This window comes from Mytilus trossulus, unplaced genomic scaffold (genome assembly GCF_036588685.1).
Source record: "Mytilus trossulus isolate FHL-02 unplaced genomic scaffold, PNRI_Mtr1.1.1.hap1 h1tg000253l__unscaffolded, whole genome shotgun sequence".
Classification (NCBI taxonomy): Eukaryota; Metazoa; Mollusca; class Bivalvia; order Mytilida; family Mytilidae; genus Mytilus; species Mytilus trossulus.
In genome coordinates, this window is record NW_026963320.1 from 30559 (window position 1) to 52872 (window position 22314).

Genomic DNA, 22314 nt, shown 5'->3' on the forward strand with positions numbered 1-22314 from the left:
GTGTGTTACGTTTCGGTGTTGTGTCGTAGTTCTCTTATATTTGATAGGTTTCCCTCAGTTTTAGTTTGTAACCCAAATCTGTTTTTTTCTCTATCGTTTTATGAATTTTGAACAGCGGTTTACTACTGTTGCCTTTATTTAGACAATATCTATATAGTATTAAGACAGACTCCAGTTGAGCTATTGTAGTTATAACGCAACTTTATACGTAATGAATACGAACTTTAGACACAATTTTGTTTCTGCCGTGAAGCTAATATAAATCAACTGATTGAACTAACAGCAATGATAAAATACATGTTGCAACCATTTTTACCGAACGAGTTGCTTAATTGTCATCGTTGTATAATATATATGTAGTATCTAACACATTAAAAAACTATATAATATATAATTGATACGTCACAGTAATAGTTCTAACGCAAGAAATTGAGGAATGCTTTGGTTTCTTCTCCAGTTCCTGTTTTCGTTGCCGTTACTTCTATTTCTGTACCCCCGAACGTCAGTTGAACAGATACCTGGCGGTGCTTTCCTCCTCTGGTGTCAGGCATATGTACAGTGAGTTCTCCTAGATAGGCGCACGAGGGGTCATCCGTGTACCGGGGGTCTTCCTCTGTAGATGTATAGATGGAAACTCGCATTTTTGTCTGATCAGAGTACGACGGATAATACATTTTTTCTTCTATTGCCTCATTGATATGAACGGCCTGTCCAATTATTACATGTTTACTGAAAGAATCTCCACATTTTGATTTTCCGTCTCTAATTTTTCGTTTGCTCTCAGGATCAACACCCTCCTTGAACCTGGAGTTTGTCCGAACTCCGTATGTGAACTTACAAACCCGCGTAGATATAATTCTTGGTTCATAACCGTATTGAACCGCTCCTTTCAATACTGCCAAACCAGCCTCGTGTGGAATAATTATATTTTTATCTGGAAAGCTTAGTTCAACAGCTTTTCGAAGCATGGGAGAATCGGAAAACCCACCAACCATTAGAATTGTATTTGTACCTCTCACGTTTTCTTCATTAAAGATGCCTTTCAAATGCTGAACTATGTGTTGACAGGTTGAATCGAAAAATCCCTGCGCCAAAGCTGCATCGACACGCAGCTTGTCACCCACCCATGTTACTCGCTTAGATGAGGACACCGACTGTTTAAAATCTGTACCTTCTTCCCTTTTGAATATTTCGCTTAAAGTACTAGGAACTCTGAATGTCACTTTCGACGTTTGATCTGGTTGGATGTTACGCTTCTTGATTTCGAATTCTCTGCAAAGGTCCAAGTGTCCAGCCTTATCTTCATCCCGGAATTTGTAAACAGTCGTAGGTCCTGCTAGCTCCATCATGTATTCATCAAACGCCTGGTCAACTTTAGTTCCTCCCCAGTCGCCCCCATTGGCCATATACAGTTGTTTAATAGATCCATCCGTTTGTACTTCCTGAACAGTAATATCAACTGTGCCACCTGAGAAGAAAAACATCAATGTAGAATTTGAAACTAGTTTAATTAAGCAATTAAATAGTGTTATAACTAATTTCTTGGATAAAGTTTTATTGTAACAAGCTCAAACACCATAAGTATGTATCAGTGATTCGCTTACATGGATATGACGACGCCCCGTTTCATGTACCTGTATGTTTCAAGACTCGGTCGTCTTGAACATTCATGACACTTGTCACTGGACGTTAATAATCTACAATATATTAGTCAAGACTCTCGAGATCGTTTGGTTAACTATTGGATCATGAAACTAATACGGATATAGAGGGTTGCTCGGATTCGTATTTTTATAACTCGTTCAACTCGACGGATTTACACTGGAAATAACTTCTCTATTGGGGAACCGCTTGTCCCATACACTGTCCCCTTTTTGAAACGCTTTGAAACTATACTACATAATAAACTTTAAAGTATACATACCCCCAGCATCAAGTATAAGATATTTTGTGCCTGGTGAGAACGCTCCCAGTGCTGATTTTCCACCAGAATCTAAACGTTCAGTAGGAAGATGTTTGCAGTATATAGAAGCAGCTTCTGGTTCCAAGGCTAACATCAATTGGCTGTTGGGGATGCCTCCCTGCAAATGAAATATATTTCCACAATTACAATACTGTTTTGGTGATTGTATATTTGATGATACACTCTGTTCTATTCTAACATGGTACTAGTATGAGGTTCAACATATACAAAAAAAAACAAAGTTGTTTCGGAAACCGTGCAACGTCATTGCTAATTATTTCGATCGTCCATCCTGAAATTGTCGACAGACTTGATTTGACGTATACAAATGTTATTAATTGGCCAGAATTTAAAATTTTTGAATATGTTGTATCGATCATTTTTACAACTTTTAATTGACAAGTAGCAATCAATGACCACGTCACAAATAATCAAGATTTCAAGATTCTTTATTTCTTAAACACCATAAAGATACAATGGTACAAAGAAGTTCATCAAAAGTCATATAACATAACACAAACACACATGACAAGATGAGATGAAAATATCAAATAATACATGATAAACAGTATAGTAAAGAAGAGTGGTGATTAACCAGGAAGACTCACTTGAAAAGTTATAACCCTGATAAATTTGCACAGCTTTTTCAACTAATAAGAACGTACCTCTACAGCAGCTTCCCTCATAAACTGTTTGGCTGGATCAGACCAGATAGCAGGCACGGTAAGAACCCATGTGATCTCCGTCTTTTTTATCTGGATATCTCTCTTGGCTATTTGTTCCATCAAATGTCCCCTAAGGTAGTTGATACTTTTTGAAATTACTTTTAATGCTTCCAAATGTTTTCCTTGGTCATCCTCTATTGTAAGATTACGTGGTATCTCCTTCAATATAAAATATGTACTTATACTAATTGTTAGTGTTATACTAATCTTAATGCATTGAAATGAAAATCCTCATGTTAGTATATGGTTTTTTTTCTATCTTAATATTGGTTTAAGACTTCATAATATGGTCATACTGTTGACAGAACTTTAAAAGGTAAAATATACATAATAATTAAAAAAAAAGAAGAACAATTTTAATGTTTTTCATTAGAAGAGCTTTCTTTACTACATGTTGATATCAAAATTCGGATCCATTGTAGCTTTCAATAATTTTTTTAGTAATATTATGTGTTCCATATTGATAACGTATTGTCCAACCAAAAACAAGTTCAGTTACAAGTGCAACGTATGACTTATTCCAATTAGGGTTGAGATTAGGGATCAGGTTATGGTAAAGGTAAAGTCGTTTCCACTATTTGTACCAACCGGCAAATCATGTTTCGGCGTTTTGGTCCTAGTTGGTCGGCACCATAAAGTATAAAAATAAAATAGAGAATCGAAATGGGGAATGTGTCAAAGAGACAACAATCCGACCAACGAGTAGAATAAAACTGCTACCGAAAGCCACCAATGGGTCTCCCAACACAGCGAGTAAATCACGCTTCCGGAGTCGGACTGCAGCTTGCTCCTTAACAGAAATATGTACTAATTTAGTGGACTTCATGCTAAACTCCATATAAATGAACTAAACTTAAAAAACATACAACACTAACAAAGTTTAAATACGTACATGATTTTTGTACAACTGCATTTTAAACCTGCTGAAAAAGTACCAACTTTGATGATCCTCACTTTCTGCAAGTGCTGTATACTTTTCCTCGGCCTCTGCTCCAAACGAATCAAATTCTCCTCTGGGATTAAACAATACACATGTTGGGGTCTTGAGAGAAAGTCCTGCCTGAGAACCTAATGTCCATGTGAACCCTGATATTTTTAGAGGGTCTTCCATGTAGTCACCCTTAAAGGCAAATGCATACCCAGAAAAGGTCGTACCAAAATCAATGGCCGCCACCAACAAAGAATCAGATATCGTTTCATAACTATTAGCCATTTTTGTTTTAGTTTTCAGTTTCAACTATCATCTTATGTTTTATGTCGATCCTACAAAATTCATGGATAATATATAAATAACAACAAATGCATCGCACTAAATTACGAATTATGAATTAATAGTTTGGCGCAACAACGATTAATTAATATTAACCTCTCTCTAATTACCAGATTTATACTTGCCATAAAACACTTCTAATGCCACTTTTTGTGCAAAAGTAGCTTATCCGTTCAGGACCCTTGATTACATTCCTTAATTGTGGGGTTCATTCAGCTTTCACTGTAGTACTTTGCGTTACAAATGTATATGTTTTCAATATATTTAGGAATAGCTGTGGAGATGTCTAATCGTAACAGGTTTGTCTTAATAATACTATTATATCTCTGCTGAAAGAAATACAATAGCAACAACAACAACATATTTCTTTATTTAAACTTTCGTTTTTGGATGTAGGGATCTGCATATAAACATTGGGATGTTTTGTGGGTTTGTTCTGCTGAAAGCTTGACAAGAAACATATTCCTATTTGTTATTAACGGTGTCAATTGATTGATTTTATATTGTTAGATGCTAAACGTCCAGTGGCAAATATTTCATGCATGTTCAGGACGAATTAACGATGTCAGACCACTGAATATATAATTCATTACTGCATTTCATAAGAATCACAACAATGATATTCAACATGTTCAATAGTTGCATGAACTTTGTTCTTCAATTTTATATGAAGTGGTTTTTTTTTCTTTTTCTTTTGGTCATTGTGGTGATTAATTTCTGCGACTTATGGGGTATTATTAATGTCCCCCGTTTTCTTAAACCTATTTTTGTCTTGAGTACCATGTCATGAAATAAAATTCAAGCTTTTGGTGGAGCTGACCTACTAAACGTTTTTATCTTTAAAAAGAGTAATTTGAATTTAGCAAGCAATTATAATGATGCAAAATGTCCCTGTTAGATTTTTGTTTGCAAGGTCAGTGGAGGGAGAAATTTATTTTCCACAGTAACTCAGTAAGTTATATAAATATGACTTTGAAGTTTCTGGAAAGTGTCTACTTTCAGTTTCAGTTTCAACTTCATTATAAATCTATTATTACATATATATTTATATGCATTTAACATGTTTAAACAACTGCATTTTTTTTTACATTTAATAAAAATATGTGTCACTACGAAATGATGTGTAGAAATTTTTATTATAGTGATGAAATTATATAGTCACATACATATAAAACCATCATGGGTTAAAACATTATCTTTGATTATATTATCATATTTGTTATATAAAATCAGCAGCTCTTCAAATATATTCAGATATATTCGATATTGAAAACCAAAATATTCAGAAGTTATGTTCAGATATGAGATATGTTAAAATACCTTACCGTTTTATTTCACGGTTCAGATTCAATGCGTCAATAAACACAAGTTGTATAACACTCTATTGTATTTCTGATAAGGCACAAGTATTTTTTTTTTAGATCAATGACGTTTGTATCACGTGAACAATTAGCTTCCTTGTTGTTGATTTCGTGACAACCCAAAAATACACAAGATTCCAGCTTCTGAAATACAGGTATATACTGATTGATTTAGTTTGAAATCTAGACAATTCAAATACTCGCTAAAATGTGTTTAAACACAATATAATAATGAAACGATGCAACTTTTCTTTCAATATCGAAAGTTATAAATATACGTCATTTATTTAAAAAAGTTAACCTATTTGTAACAAAATGTACACAGTTTCATAACTTTTAATAACTGGAAGAGGTTTGCAAAATGCATGTCTTCTACATACGAATAAAAGTCGAGTATATGACTAGACAATATGTGATTTAGACTAAAATAAGCACTTTAAATATATCATTTTCATAGTTGTCAACATTGCAATGTTTTGTTGTTAATATTTATAAGTGGTCATGTTAGGTTTTTTTAACAGCAAAATCTAGAATTTATCTGAATATTTCTTACTATGTCTGCATTATCCCTTCTTTATAATGGCCATTTTTTCAGAGGACCAGATATGACAATTATTTGTTTCACACAGATATATAAAACAAAGTATAATTATACATGATAGAACACGTAGAATGCGTAATGTAATACAAGAGACTTCTTTGCAGTTTACTTACACTAATCACACTAATGCATGCCTACACTTAAGTGACATAGTCAGTGGGGGCCCACTGACTGCCCTAAGAGGGGGCCCGCTCCAGTCACGCTTCAGTGATGCCCTATATAAGCAACCAAATTTTTTTCCAAAAAGGGGGGCGCCCCCCCCCCCCCCCTAAATCCGCCTCTGGTATCTTCCCTTGCAAAAATTCAAAAAAAAGACTGTTAAATGATTATTCATTTTTTTAAATAACATTTATTGAAAACAAGATAGTTTAAATGCGTGTGCTTAGCGCTTTCAATAAAATAAAATAAAGAGACAAACATGTAATAAGGAAATCTTAAAATTCAAAGAAAAATTTTACAAAGAAGTTTTAAATAAAACAAAAGTGGTCACTTATGCAAATTTCTTACATTTCTCAAATTGTATGATTTTTAAGCCATCTTATAAAATGCTGGATATACAAATTGCACCTGAAATTAAATGAACATATTTGATTGGCGTCATTTTAGACGTAGCAGTACTTCAATATGGCCGCTGGTGAGACAATCTCGGAGTCTCTGTTTGTAGCAGCTATAGACTTTGGTACAACGTTTTCTGGGTATGCTTTTGGTAATAGAAATGATTACAAAGATGATCCCTCCAAAGTAGCCGGCTGTCACTGGAGCACTGGGTCACAACCAGGGCTATCCCTTAAGACACCGTCATGTATTTTGTTTGACCCTGAACAAAACTTTGACTCCTTTGGTGGAGAAGCAGAAGATAAATACACAGAGCTAGCACAAGAGGATGAACATGGTGACTGGTATTTTTTCAGAAGATTTAAAATGCAGCTTTATGGCAAAGAGGTATTTTGTACTTATGTATACACAAATGCAGTAGCTTATTCTGCTACGTCATGGAGACATAATTTAACTGAAGGCGGATGTGATTTTGTTTTTTGTTATTCTGTTCTTTAAACATACAGGCGAAATGATTTAGTTAAATAAACTTGAAACATACAGTTCAGTTAAATAAACTTGAAACATACAGTTCAGTTAAATAAACTTGAAACATACAGTTCAGTTAAATAAATGCCTAATAAAAAATAGAAATTGTTCAACTAATCCGAATTGTGTTTGTTATATACCTGCAATAATACTGATCTGTTCATCCTCTGTCCTCAGCAGTTGTCACGGAGCTGTTCTAAGGCACTGGCTTTCAAGACTGATGTTCATATATACAAATTTATTATTAACAGGTTCAAAAATATACAGTTAAATTAATTTACATTGTTTCCTGTCTAGCCACATCCATTCACTTTCATAACTTATTCTCAACTATCTCGTATCTCAACATTTACCAAGTTTTATTCTCGCGAAGGCCTTCACTTCTTTCCATCACTTTCTCACACATAAAATCGTCATACCTCCCCAGACCACACAACTAAAGGGGCAGAATATAAACAAACAGAGACATAAGTTCTATGGCTTCTAATTATAAATGACACAGTTAAAACACAGCTGCATCATACATTAAATTTAACGGTTAATCAGACGGTCTGCTAAAGTTCACTAAAGCAATAAATTTACAAATACTTAACACTCTTTTACTATAGGAAATTAATGAAGGCAATTAAATACTGATCTGAGATAAGAATAAATATTGCAAAGTTTCACCCTATGACAGAGTAATGAATGTTCCATGTTGCATATGTAAATATTTACTATCATGATAGCATACACGTAGAAGGTTGACAAACTGCAGATGGTAACACTTTAAGTGCGTCGTACTTCATTATTTAACAGATACTACTGCTTGTACGTAAGATTTCAATTGATATGTTAATTAATCGAAACAGCAATTATACAGAATATCTTATTATGTATGCAGGAATTATCAAAAGACTTCATGTTGGAAGGAGAAAATGGTTTACAAATGCCAGCCATAAAAGTGTTTGCAGAAAGCATCAAATTTCTGCGAACACACTTTGAAGACCATATAAAGAATAAAGCCGATGAAATCAAACCACGTGATGTAGAATGGGTGTTGACAGTACCCGCCATCTGGCCAGATCCGGCTAAAAAGTTCATGAAGGAAGCTGCTAATGCTGTATGTATTAGGTTCTGATGTAAAAGATAAATTGTTCGATATAAACCTTTTCTGGTCACATACAATACGATGGGTGTTTAAACGGTTTAAATCTGAGTAGTTCCTTGCAGTAAAGTGCACGTGGGACATCCTTCTGGTCAACCAAAAGAGTGTTATTGAAAATATAATGATTTATTTATGTTTTATCTTTTTGCCTGTTGTTACTGTTTTATGACTATGACATTGTTTTCTTTCTTCAACTTGTAAATCTCATGTCGGCAATAACAGCTTCTATAAAAATCACGTTGATTGCTAAATGGGAATACTCTATACAATCATGTTGTTTGGTGTTTCTCATTACGACTAAGTATATTTCATTTTCATAAATACTCTTCTTTATCTATCTATTGAACCTCAAATCGACAGACTCAAGCGAACATGATTGTAAGTAATATATCCTGCTCGAGTAATAAAACACCTTTATTGATCCTATGGGGACTGAGTCGAGACAGTCCTTACTTTAGACCTGGGCGCAGTATATCTAATATATATGTTCCGTATTAGACTTTGAGATACATGTGTTTTTTTTTATTAATATCTTCAACTTGCGTTAATTGGAACTTCTCTTTCCATAATCTTGAAATTTTATTTTGTCAGGGAGGAATACCCAACAGTCGCCTGATCTTGGCGTTAGAACCAGAAGCTGCATCTATCTACTGTAAAAACTTACCTGTCGACAGAACTCTTTCTACTGGTGGAAGATCTACCCTCGATGCGTTTGCTCCGGGGACACAGTATCTTATACTGGATGCAGGAGGTAAATGAATGTATATACCGAATCATTAACAACATGTATCTACCGAATCATTAACATCATGACATACCTAAACATTATCAACGTTTATTAACCAGTTAGTATAATTATAAGCTTAACTGTCCTATCATTATAATAGGTGTCAATACATTATTTTACCCAAAATAGTCACCCCGGTCCATTATGACTTTTACCCGGTCCATTATGACTCATATCCGGTCCATTATTGATTTGTTGCCAGTCCTTTATGAGCACGTGCAATAATGTTGATAAACCAAAAAAAAAATGGCTGACATCAGTGTCCGCTTCGATTTCAATTTTATGTTTTGAAAAGATCTGTGCAACTTTTCTGTGGAATTACCTACAAGTCCAGGACTGCGTAACTTCTTTTAGCAACATTTCTCAGTCTTAATAATTATCAGACAAGTTCCTAATTCAATCTGTATTTGTTGTCCTTGTTGAAAAATTTTGTTATCAGTAAATAATTAAGAAAATATACAATTCCATTTTTATTGCCTCAGAACTGGTTAATAAAAGTATTAAGAAATGGGTAATTTAATAATGGACTGGTTATATATCCTCGGTCCGTAATAACGGCCCGCGGATTACTGTAATGGCCCTCGGCGTTGCCTCGGGCCATTACAGCAATCCTTGGGCCGTTATTACAGACCTTGGATATATAACCAGTCCATTATAAAATTACCCATTTATTAATACTATATTATGTAATTGCCGAAACATCATCAATATGTATCTATCGAACCATTAAGAACATGATGATCGTACTTACCGAAACATTAACAACATAAATTTACCGAGGCATAAACAACACGTACCTATCAAGTCATTAACAACACGTACATATCGAGTCATTAACAACATGTACCTACCGAATCATTAACAACAGGTACCTATCAAGTCATTAACAACACGTACATATCGAGTCATTAATAACATGTACCTACCGAATCATTAACAACATGATGATCGTACTTACCGAAACATTAACAACATAAATTTATCGAGGCATAAACAACACGTACCTATCAAGTCATTAACAACACGTACATATCGAGTCATTAACAACATGTACCTACCGAATCATTAACAACAGGTACCTATCAAGTCATTAACAACATGTACATATCGAGTCATGAACAACATGTACCTACCGAATCATTAACAACAGGTACCTACCGAACCATTTACGTCATGTATCATTTGAACCATTTATACAACACTTGCATATCGAACCATAAACTACACGTACGTATCGAGCCATTAACAACACGAACATTTCGAGTCATAAACAACACTTTCTTATCGAGTCATTGACAACACGTTCCTATCGAGCCATTAACAACACGCACTTATCGAGTCCTTAACAACAAGAACCTATCGAATCTATTATTACACGTACTTATCGAGCTATTAACAACCTGTACTCACGAGCCATAAACAACAAATTTTAATTCACATACATAATCATGCATTGTTGCTAAGGACCAATTTCTCTAAATCATTAAATTACCAATGTCATTTAGAGAAATTTGATAACCCTCACGATTGGTCAAATTTGTATATGTATAGAAAAAATGTAGATAAGGAACGACATCATTATAACCAATTAGAAATAAGAATATGCGGTGTCATTTCTCATGAGACAACTCTTCAACAAAGAGTAATTTTTCAGAATCAAATTGATTCATTTTAGACAAAGATGTCCCTCCATTCGATTTGACTTTTTCGGTGTACACTATATTCCGGTTTGATATTATTTAGAAGCGAACGAAAAACCTGTTGCTCCAGATGAGCTGGTTATATTCGGGATACCGGAAACAAAACAACTCAATTGAGAGATATGAGAGGCCAAATATAATTACCGGTACATATTGAGTCATTATCAACACGCACATATCGAGTCATTTATAACACGTACATATCGGGTCATTTATAACACGTACCTATCGAGTCATTTATAACAGGTACCTATCGAGTCATTTATAACACGTACATATCGGGTCATTTATAACACGTACCTATCGAGTCATTTATAACAGGTACCTATCGAGTCATTTATAACACGTACCTATCGAGTCATTTATAACACGTACCTATCGAGTCATTTATAACACGTACCTATCGAGTCATTTATAACACGTACCTGTACCTATCTAACTGAAACTTCAGTGATGATCGTGGCCAAAACTAGATACTATGTATTTCAAAAACTGAAATAACCAAAATAGACAATTACATATAGGCTGTTAGTTTTCTCGTTTGTATTGTTTTACGTTGGCCTTTTGGGGTCTCTTAAGCTGAATATATGTTATGGGCTTTGCTCATTGAAGAAGGCTGTACGGTGACCTATAGTTGTTTATTTCTGTGTCATTTGGTCTTTTGTGGAAAGTCTCATTGGCAATCATCCACATCTTCTGGTTTTCTTATATTTTAAATACTATTATAGCCAAAATTAGACAATGAATTTCAGTGCTTTATAAAATTGCAGAAATACATTTTATTCATAAATTTTTATCAACTCTATACTGACGTCCATTATCACTGAACTAGTATACATTTTGGTTTATGTGCAAGTTGTAGCACGCCTCAGGAAGCGGGAGTTTCTCGCTGCATTATGAACCATTGATGGCTTTTGGCTGTTGTCTCCTCTTTGGTCGGGTTGTTGTCTCTTTGAAACATTTCCCATTACCATTCTCAATTGTATTTACATTTGCCTTTCTGATCTGTGACTAAAATAAGTACATAGGAAATGTGCTACATGTTTTTTTCTTTGTCAAAACTAACGTAGTAACAGAAAACCGCGATGCTTGCAAATCACACACTATAATCAAATAATTTTCATTACTGTTTAATTTCAGGTGGCACGGTTGATATTACTGTACAAGAAATAAAAGACGATGGCGACATTAAACAGATCTTCATGGCCAATGGTGGAGATTGGGGCGGAACTAAAGTCGACGAAGCATTTGACGAATTCCTGACGGATATCGTTGGATCAGATACGGTCGACAAGTTCCGGAAGGATGACAAGGTCGATTATCTAGGTCTGTGTAGAGAATTTGAAGTGAAAAAGCGAAGTATTCGCCCAGACAGCACAGCTAAAATAACAATTCGAATTCCATTAAGTTTAAGTGAAAGATTTCAAGAAGTAAAAGGAGTTTCACTGAAAAGTTCCTTCAAATCAAACAAATCAATGTCATGGGTAGGTGATAAATTACGTGTTGATCCCGACACCGCTAAAAAGTTCTTTGAAGAACCATGCCAACGCATTGTTGACCATCTGAAGGATTTATTCCAGAAAGGAGCAGTTGTCGATACGGACATCATTTTAATGGTTGGTGGTTTTTCTGAATCACAAATACTGCAGGAAGCAATAAAGTCGGCATTTCAAAGCAAAACTGTAATAATACCAGAAGATGCAGGTCTTGCTGTGCTCAAAGGTGCAGTTCAGTTCGGATTTAATCCTAAGGTTATCAGTCCAAGAATCCTTCGATACACCTTTGGAGTCAGTACAAATATGCAGTTCCGTCCACATACTGACCCAGAAGATAAGAAACATATTACTAATAATAAGATGTATTGCCGGGATAGATTTGGAAAGCATGTCGGGAGAGGAGAACCGGTGGAGTGCGATGATCTAACCAATACGAAAACATACAATCCATTAACAGAAAACGCGAGTAAAATTGTACTTCCCATCTATTCGTCTCGTTCCGAAGATCCACAATATATAGACGAAGAAGATTGCACTTATATCGGGAAATTTGAGGTAGATTTGTCAGATGTAACTGGTCCTGATCGGGACGTCGAGATCGGGATGAAATTTGGAGGGACTGATATAACTGTCGAAGCAACGATTAAGTCTACTGGACAAAAAATTGAAGCACGTTACAGGTCTTATTTAAACCAGTAAATGATGTGCCATATGCATTGTAAACATCGTTTATTGAGACAATTTCATTGTACATTTATATAGTTTAGAGTTTGTTATACTTAACATGTTGCTACGCGTGAATTTCATTAATTACATTATAACTGTAGTTATAGATTTATTACTGTTAAAAGGGCTTTTAAATTTTTCTGAGTTCGATTCCAAAAAAATGAGTATTCCCTTAATATATATCAGTATATCAGTACAAAAAAATCATTCCCGTTATTTTGTTTAACAGTTTTTATCCAATAGCTATATTTGTCAGAAGAACATTAAAAACAAATTTGATACTTTTGCGGTCAACTTTTTAAAAAGTTTATGCCACGTCGTAGGCAGTTGTTTTACTAATAATTTAATAATGTTATTTGACTGGTCTCTTAAACTTTTTGATTACGCCCAGTTAAGGGGGTTAATTTTTAGCTCACCTGGCCCAAATGGCAAATTGATCTTTCTCATCAATTGGCGTCCGTCGTTATCATTATTATTGTCGTCCGTTAACTTTACAAATATCTTCTCCTATGAAACTACTAGGCCAATTTTACCAAACTTGGCCACAATCATCACTAGGGAATCTAGTTTAAAAATGTGTCCGATGACCCCGCCTGCCAACGAAGATGGCCGACATGGCTAAAAGTAAAATATAGAGGTAAAATGTAGTTTTGTCGAGCCTGCGACAAAAGTCGCAGAAAGCTCGACATAGGGATAGTGATCCGGCGGCGGCGGTGTTCGCAAACTTCTTAAAAGCTTTATGTTTTAGAAGGTGGAAGACCTAGATGCTTCATACTTTGTATATTGATGCCTCATGTTACGAAGTTTCCGTCAGTTACATGTCCAATATCCTTGAACTCATTTTCATGGTTCAGTGACTACTTGAAAAACAAGTTCAAAATTTTTGTAATGTTAAATTTTCTCTTAGTATAAGTGATAGGATAACTATATTTGGCATGTGCGTACCTTGCAAGGCCCTCATGCCCGTCAGACAGTTTTCACTTGACCTCGACCTCATTCATGGATTAGTGAACAAGGTTAAGATTTGGTGGTCAAGTCCATATCTCAGATACTATAAGCAATAGGTCTAGTATATTCGGTGTATGGAAGGTCTGAAAGGTTTACATGTCCAACTGGCAGGTGTCATCTGACCTTGACCTCATTTTCATGGTTCAGTGTTTATAATAGTTAGGTTTTTGTGTTTTGGTCTGTTTTTCTTATACTGTATACAATAGGTCAACTATATTTGGTGTATGGAATGGTTGTAAGGTGCCCATGCCTAGCTGGCTGGTGTCATCTGACCTTGATCTCATTTTCATGGTTTAGTGGTCAAAGTTAAGTTTTTGAGTTTTGGTCTTTTTTTCTAATACTATATACAATAGGTCAACTATATTTGGTGTATCGGTCATTATCAAAAAACATGCAAAACTATGTTATTGGGTCTTTTTAAGTCACAGACATGAAAATATACCAAAATAACACTTGCGTATGTTAAATATGAATGTTTTGTGATACACAATATACAGTTTACAGTATGAAATGTTATAAAAATCATCCTTAATGTTTTTTAAAACCCTTGGAGATAGCCAGAATTAACTGTTACTTTTTACTATAAATCCTTTCAGACTTGAAGTAGGACTATTATTCATATCATTTGTTATTATGATTTATCACTTTTGATTGCATTTTGATACATACAAACATTTTTTAATGATTTAGGAGGTGTATGTTTGTTTTATAATAAAAATTTTCACCAAAAGGAAATGTTACATTTTTTTAAGTCAATGGTGTTACCAAAGGAGAAATTAGTTGGATAAGAGTTATCTTTCGCAAGATTTGGGCATTTACAACAGTTTCTCCCTTAGCAATGTTACCTGTAAGCATGTTATGAAAAAGAAAACAAACAATTTTGTTGAAAATTTAGTGAAAAAAAACTTATATAAAAGTGAAAGCTATATCATAAATGAAAATAGTGTCCATGGTGTACCCTTGTAAAAAATATTTTTTTGAAAACATTTCCTCAACTTTGAATTAGGAAATATATTGCTTATAGAAACATGCACCAGTAACAACATATAGAATAGGGGACTGGAGCACTTATTTCGAAACTGAATCTTAAAATACACCTTAAATCATTGGTGTTACTGTCAATGGTGAGACCATTTTGATAAAATAACACCTTTAACCAGTTTAGTAACACCACTGAATATATCATGACAATCGGCATTGTTTTGTGTTTCTTTCATGTTTAACAAGCGAAACATCATATTATTTATGAAAAACAATACTGTTTCAACAATGTTTTAACAATATTATGTATCACAAAAAAAAAGTTTTCACAAACTGATGTATGCTGGCAACACCAATGACACTATCTAGTAACACTATTGACATTTTTAGTAATGGATGTTATGTTATATAATTTGAGATTTTTTAGCCTAAGAAGTATTTTTTCATCTTTTTCTTTTGCTCGGTGTTCTTGGCTTTGTGGTCAGTAATTAATAAAAGTAAAATTTGAAATGTGATGTCAGATCATGTCAATGGTGATACTTTTGTGTCATTGGAGTTACTGAAGGGTCAGTGGTTTTACTATATAATAATTTTAACGGCTGTACTATTTCCTGCATCAATTGTAAATAAAAATAGCAGGTAAGCGACAAAGGCTCCTTGGAGCCTCTAGTTTTATGTTTCTTCCCCTTTACATTTTTTATTCATAAATGAAAGTGTTTTAGGTCATATACAAAGGATTAGGTATATTATTATCATTTAATCTCATACATTTCACATATATTCAGTTTAAGCGTAATTTTTGGTATTTACAACGACCATAATAAGGACAGACAACTTTTTTACGACAATGTATTCTGAAATTTATGTTTGAATAGAATGCACAGCTATATGAATAATGTCAATAAGTAATAATTTAAACCTTAACAACAAATTGGAACAGTTGTTTGATGTTTAACAATAATATTTAGTACCTGAATATATATATGTTTTTAATTGGTAACACCATTGACACGATTATCACGATTATATCAAAGGATGACCTAAAATTGTTAAAATTGAAGGAACTCTTCATTTTCCCCATTGCACATTTCTGAATATTGTTGCTACTAAACTATAGAATAGAGGGCCACATTCAAATGTTTTAAACAATGACATCATTTTTCAAAATATTACCTCGTCGAAATTTGCACTTTTTTTTTAATGACATCAGGTTCAGATCTCTCTGCTGTAAATATTCCAGATGAATCAGACAACCCTTTGTTGGCTTGCTGTCTCTGAATTGGTAATTTTAAGGAAATTTGCGGTTTTTGGTTATTATCTTGAATATCATTATTGATAGAGATAAACTGTAATCAGCAATAATGTTCAGCAGAGTAAGATCTACAAATAAGTCAGCATGACAAAAATGTTTAATTGACCCTTGAGGAGTCATTGCCCTTTATAGTCAATTTTTAACAATTTTTCGTAAATTTTTGTTATCTTTTACAAAAAATTTCTGAAACTACCGAGACAAATTTAACCATACTTGGTCACAATCAGCCTTAGGGTATCTAGTTAAAAAATGTGTTCAATGATCCTGCCTGCCAACTAACATGGCAGACATTGCTAAAAAGTACTTTGAGGAGGGAGGAAATACAGTTTTTGACTATTATTTTGAAAATAAAGCAAAAGAATAACGGCTGTACTATTTTCTGCATCAATTGTAAATAAAAATATCAGGTAAGCGACAAAGGCTCCTTGGAGCCTCTAGTTTTATGTTTCTTCCCCTTCGAAACTTTTGCTACTTGGTACCTTTAAAGTTATACACCAACAACACATGTGTTCTTTTGCTGGTTTCAAATATTTCCTGTCGCAGTAACATGTGTACCTTTGTTAGTGTCGAGGATTATACAGTCCAGGTACATAGGTCTATGTTGGTTTCTAAGCAAATTTGTCACTAACGTACATTGTACAGGTGTTCTTTTGGTTTGAAGCCTTATTTTGCATATCTTTGTATCTCCATTATAAGGTTTGTTATGTTTACTTTGAAGTGATTTGGTTTCTAGCAGCACTATAGTTGAATAATTTAATTTTGGATGTAACGCGTCTTCTGATTGGCTGACTTTATTTTGTTATGAGCCCATAGACATAATTAAGTCATATAACAGTCATTCCTTAAATAAATGATCGAAATTCTGTTCCATCATGTTATAATCGTTATTATGTAATTCCATATCACTATTTATACTCGTAGTATTTGACCTTTTCTGTGTATGAAAGTCCATTCAAATAATGATACTGCATATTATATATTCTCCCGTGTTGTTTACCTTATGTAACATGGGTTTTAACGTAAAAATGTCGAAGCAGGTGAATAACCCATGTGTGCCTTGTAATATAATACTACAGGGCGTACAAAGATGCCATCGAAACTTTAATGAAGATGCATTTCAATAGGCCTCTTAAAATATGTCTTAAGGTGGTACCTAACACTACAGGGAGATAACTCTATAAAATCAGCTAAACGTTTTAATTACGTTATGTTGTTAATGGAATATTTTTTACATCACTGGGTCGATACCTCTGCTGGTGTACTATCAGTCCCCGAGTGTATCATCAGCTCAGTAGTCAGTGCTTCGGTACTGACATGATTTAACAAACTTTACTTAAATTGTCCGTTTATAAATTTTTGAAATTATTATAAAACTAAGGTTTCAACTCCCTCAGGCAAAGTTGGCTTTAGACGAATTTGGCTATTTATTTTAGGTATTTTTGACATATAGCTCTTCAACGATTTTCGGTACTTATACATCTTCGGATTTCAAATGTTTGGCTATGAGCGTTCCTGATGAAGGTAAATCCAGAAAAGCGCTTCGGACGCAATAAATTATAAAACGTGTTGTTTTCAATTTTTTAAGCTTCTCAATGATCAAAATTAGTGTTTGTCAAACTGCTATATAACCAGTGTAATTTTTCTGATAAAACGGTTGGTTCAAATTTTTTGAAATTTTTATATTTTTGTCAAAGGGTCAAAGTAAGTATTTTGTAAAAATTTTATGAAAATTAAACGAGCCAAATAAATTTTAGTCAAGGTGTTGGGTACCACCTTAATGCAATTATTTTAGTTTTTTTTAATACACTCCTAAAACTATCATTGTTTTCGTGTATATTTATGTGAGGAGTTCGATAAGCATACATACAAAAATAGCAGCAGTAAAAGTTTTTTTTTAATTTATTTTAACACAATGATCCTTACTAAACTTGATTATTGGTATTTTCTAGATTCCATAAGCCGTCAATTTTGCTTTTTTTTTTTTAAATATTTTTCTTTGCAAGAAATGTTTAAATTGTTAAATACAAATACAGGAAGATGTGGTACAATTTGTCGATTGATAGAAAACTCTACATTACAGACAAAAATTAGGATTAAATGCTACATGTATATGTTGGCTTGCGTGCGACCTCAGCACAGAGAAAAATATATACCGTATTAGTCAATTGTCCTGGCACCACAAATATAGTTGTAAAAAACATTCACGAAAACACATTGGTCTGATTTACACTAAAACAACAAACGAAATAACAAATATGGCAGAGAAAGAGCAACGACAACCCCTTTTTTTTAAAAATTAAAAACTCCTGACTTTAGATAGACACACTTAGAGAATGTTGAAGGTTAAAATATTTGTGTCCGTTCAACTATCCAATTAACCTGGAAATGTGGTACACCAATAAAACAAATAATATAACCGCAAAAAAAAAGTCCCAATAACTTGACAGATCAGCAAAACAGAAAGCTAAACAAAGACCAACACGATACCGATAAATAAGATTACTCGTGGATACTGAAATTAGTTCAAAGCAAAACATGCAATTTTAAATAAACATTGTTTTCCCAGACTAAAATATTGATCGAGACACATCCATCGAATTTAGTGTAAAAACTTCTTATGCATCAATCTGTGAAAGTCCGAGAAGAGACATCATCGCTATTTTTGTGCATTTTTCCTTTGATCTTTTTTTGTGATAATTTTCATATCATGTTTCTCGCTTGAGATGGAAAAATTATCGCTAGAAACTAAGGAGACCACGTGGACCGTGTGGCCATGTTAACGAAATTGACATTGAAATTGACAACGTCGTCATAGGTAAAATAGCGATAAACAGATTATCATTGGTCATCCCAACTCGATTGCTTTTCTCACTTTCGCTGTTCCAGCTCAAGCGAGAAAATCAATCTCGTTGAGATGATCAACGATAATCTATAAATAATCATAATATTGAAATTTCCTGGGACAACTCAATACAAAGAATTGTACTCTTTGTTGCAGAAAGTGTGTTTACCAGACTTATGTAGACACATTAAAGGTGGTATGCATATGGTCAGGGTTTTTATTTTGTAAATTTATATTTGCTCTTTTGGGACATAGTTGAACATTTTCATTTTAGGAGTATATACATTTCTTGCACAAGAGGTTTATAGCGTTTCCGAATAAGGCCTCACACAGAGAACCATAGACCAATGTGCTCCCATGCCCAACTTTGTGCATTTTAAATTAACACTTTGTTTCAGAGGGGGAATCATTTATGTCTCCCGGATACAATAATATCTCAAAGAAAGTCCTACATTGACTTTGTTATAATACATTCAGTTACCTCAAAGTGTAGTGCGGGCATCACTCGAAGACCTTAATAAGTTATTAAACTTGTGTCTAATACATTTGGGACAATACCCCTAATGCACCTTGAAATGAGGAACACAAAAGTCACGTGTAAACAAAAAATCTCTGTGTAGTGATATTTGACACATTTCTATGATAAACAAATGACTGAGCTGAACCATTAGTGTTAATTTAGAAAATAAGGGAACACAGAATATATGTGTAAAAACCATGGAGCTATGAAATAAGTTCAAAGTATTAAAATTTCAAAGAGCTTATTGTGTTAAAATTGGGATTTTTTAACATGAGGAGCGACATCGCAAAAGGATACTCGGGGTTTGCTAAATTACGGAAAAATGAATCACACTTCGTACCCCGAAAATTTAACCACATATGTAAAAATGTCTCAGCTTCGAAACAAGCCATCATACATATACAAGTTTACGATATGGGCTGAGCAACAGAAGAAAACGTTACCATTACGGCCTATGGAATAACAATTGCGCATATTGCCCCATCTTGTAAGAGAGGATCCAGAGATATCTTAAGCTAATTTCACCTTGTACACCACAGAAAATTGTTAAAATGATGGTTAGTAGTTTTTTATTTATACCTAGTTATCATAAATGATTTCAGATAAATATTGTTGGTAAAGAACAGCAAAAATTCAATAAAATTTTCACTTTTAAATGCATTACTGGCACGGGGCTGAACATTGTTTTTAGGCACAATCTTAACTTTGTTTACCCCGAGAGATCCGAAATGAATTGTTTATTCAATTGAAAAAGGCAAGAAAAAACTTACATGTAATATAAATAAATTGTAAGTAAACATGACACAATATAGTCTTTGTTATGCAATTATCACTCTGGTCTACAGGAATAGCTGATAATCAAGGGAGATAACAAACTTCACACGAGTAAAGTGAGATACATTATACATGTGCTTTTATCCAATGATTTGACCCTGGTCAGTAGATATCATATGCAAATAAACAGGAAAAAAACATGTACATGTATTAAGAAAATCACGAATTACTACTGTTAATGCACACGAGCAAAACACAAGATATTGTCATTTCTTAGTGAAAAAGGGGGAGGGTCAAACCTTCTTGAAAACAATATTGCTATTCAACTACATGTATTAAGCTAGTTAGCTACTACTCATTGCTTCTAATATAAACAGTTTAAATGAAGGTGGCTAAGACACAAGGGAGAGGCATTTTTCTTTCTTTGTGATAAAACTTTCAAGAATTAGATTTTTCTCTCTCAATAATACTTATGTATTTAAATTAAATGATAACACAGTTTGAGTTAATTTTTTTGTCTTATTTCAGTTCCAGACATATCATTACTTTCAAATATGAGATGACAAACTAAAGGTTTTAAAAAGTCCTGAATAACTGGAAAGCATTTTGATTTATTAGGTAAGCTCTAAATTATTTATTAATGGTATTTGTGCAAATGAAATTTTTTTTTTTACAGTCGGTATGTTAGAAATATGCTTATATGAAAACTGTTGCTATGGTCTTGCTATTAAATGAAAAGGCTTGGTTACTGATCTTTTCGACTCAACATTTCGAGTTTAATCTTGCGGCAACTGATTCTCATGTAACACTGCAAACTCTATTTAGCACTATTTTGATCTGTCATTATTTAATGACGCCATAATACGTGTGATGTCACAATGTTTCCTTTAATACCTCATGTGGATTTCTCACTGATAAAGGGTTTTCACTGAAATACATGTAAAAAGCCTTTTTTTCTCTAATAGAATTATGTGAATGGACAAGTTTTGAAAATTTGCACTTCATTGCACTCTAATTACATGATAAGAATGACTTTCCCAGTAGTTTTGAGGGGTTTCCACAGTATTATATACCAGATGTCCACTAGTAAGAATAGTTATTTTGGTGTGGTTTTTTTTATGAAATCTACATTTTTGCATAATTTCTCTGTCAAAATGCACTTTAAGACACAAGAAAATGTTATAGCATGCTTTAATAGGGTCTGTGTATTGCAATTTAAGGTTATCATCAGAAGTTTTGTCCTTGTTTTGACTAGTAAAGGTATACTGGAAGAAATTAATTATACATACACGTTGTATTAAAAATAAATGAATATAGCGATAAAAGTGTCATTGCCATATAGTGCTGAAACGACTTTATTTTTTTTCAGAAATGGACAATAATACACAGATTTATTCAGAATGTCATACCGATGAAGATCACCTAAAAATATTTGGAAAAATCAGAACTATGGATTTCAATATGGGACAATACCCCTAATGCACCTTGAAATGAGGAACACAAAAGTCACGTGTAAACAAAAAATCTCTGTGTAGTGATATTTGACACATTTCTATGATAAACAAATGACTGAGCTGAACCATTAGTGTTAATTTAGAAAATAAGGGAACACAGAATATATGTGTAAAAACCATGGAGCTATGAAATAAGTTCAAAGTATTAAAATTTCAAAGAGCTTATTGTGTTAAAATTGGGATTTTTTAACATGAGGAGCGACATCGCAAAAGGATACTCGGGGTTTGCTAAATTACGGAAAAATGAATCACACTTCGTACCCCGAAAATTTAACCACATATGTAAAAATGTCTCAGCTTCGAAACAAGCCATCATACATATACAAGTTTACGATATGGGCTGAGCAACAGAAGAAAACGTTACCATTACGGCCTATGGAATAACAATTGCGCATATTGCCCCATTTGTCATTTTGAACAATAAAATATGTTTAAACTAAACTATCACTTTGTTTTTTTTCGTGAATTATTGATGTCATGTAAGAGTTTTATATAAGTTTGCTT

The 22314-nt window shown here is 33.6% G+C and overlaps 2 protein-coding genes and 1 long non-coding RNA gene across 3 annotated transcripts; 2 read left to right on the top strand and 1 right to left on the bottom strand.

Moving 5' to 3' along the window:
• Positions 1-332: 332 nt before the first annotated feature.
• On the bottom strand, positions 333-5385 carry LOC134701698 (heat shock 70 kDa protein 12B-like). The gene is made up of 5 exons (XM_063562831.1): positions 5284-5385; positions 3581-3951; positions 2629-2847; positions 1925-2081; positions 333-1468 (listed from the first exon to the last, which is right to left on the bottom strand). Exons 2-5 carry the CDS (start codon positions 3899-3901, stop codon positions 417-419), a joined length of 1749 nt encoding a protein of 582 aa, XP_063418901.1. The 5' UTR covers positions 3902-3951; positions 5284-5385; the 3' UTR covers positions 333-416.
• Positions 5386-15804, top strand: LOC134701697 (heat shock 70 kDa protein 12A-like). The gene is made up of 5 exons (XM_063562830.1): positions 5386-5474; positions 6527-6862; positions 7887-8105; positions 8742-8901; positions 11778-15804. The coding sequence occupies exons 2-5, from the start codon at positions 6545-6547 to the stop codon at positions 12830-12832; spliced, it is 1752 nt and encodes a 583-aa protein (XP_063418900.1). The 5' UTR covers positions 5386-5474; positions 6527-6544; the 3' UTR covers positions 12833-15804.
• Positions 15805-19549: 3745 nt separating this feature from the next.
• LOC134701700 (uncharacterized) lies at positions 19550-22208 on the top strand. Its single transcript, XR_010104180.1, has 3 exons — positions 19550-20079; positions 20825-20914; positions 21666-22208. It is a non-coding gene; the product is annotated as an uncharacterized LOC134701700 (long non-coding RNA).
• The last annotated feature ends 106 nt before the right edge of the window (positions 22209-22314 follow it).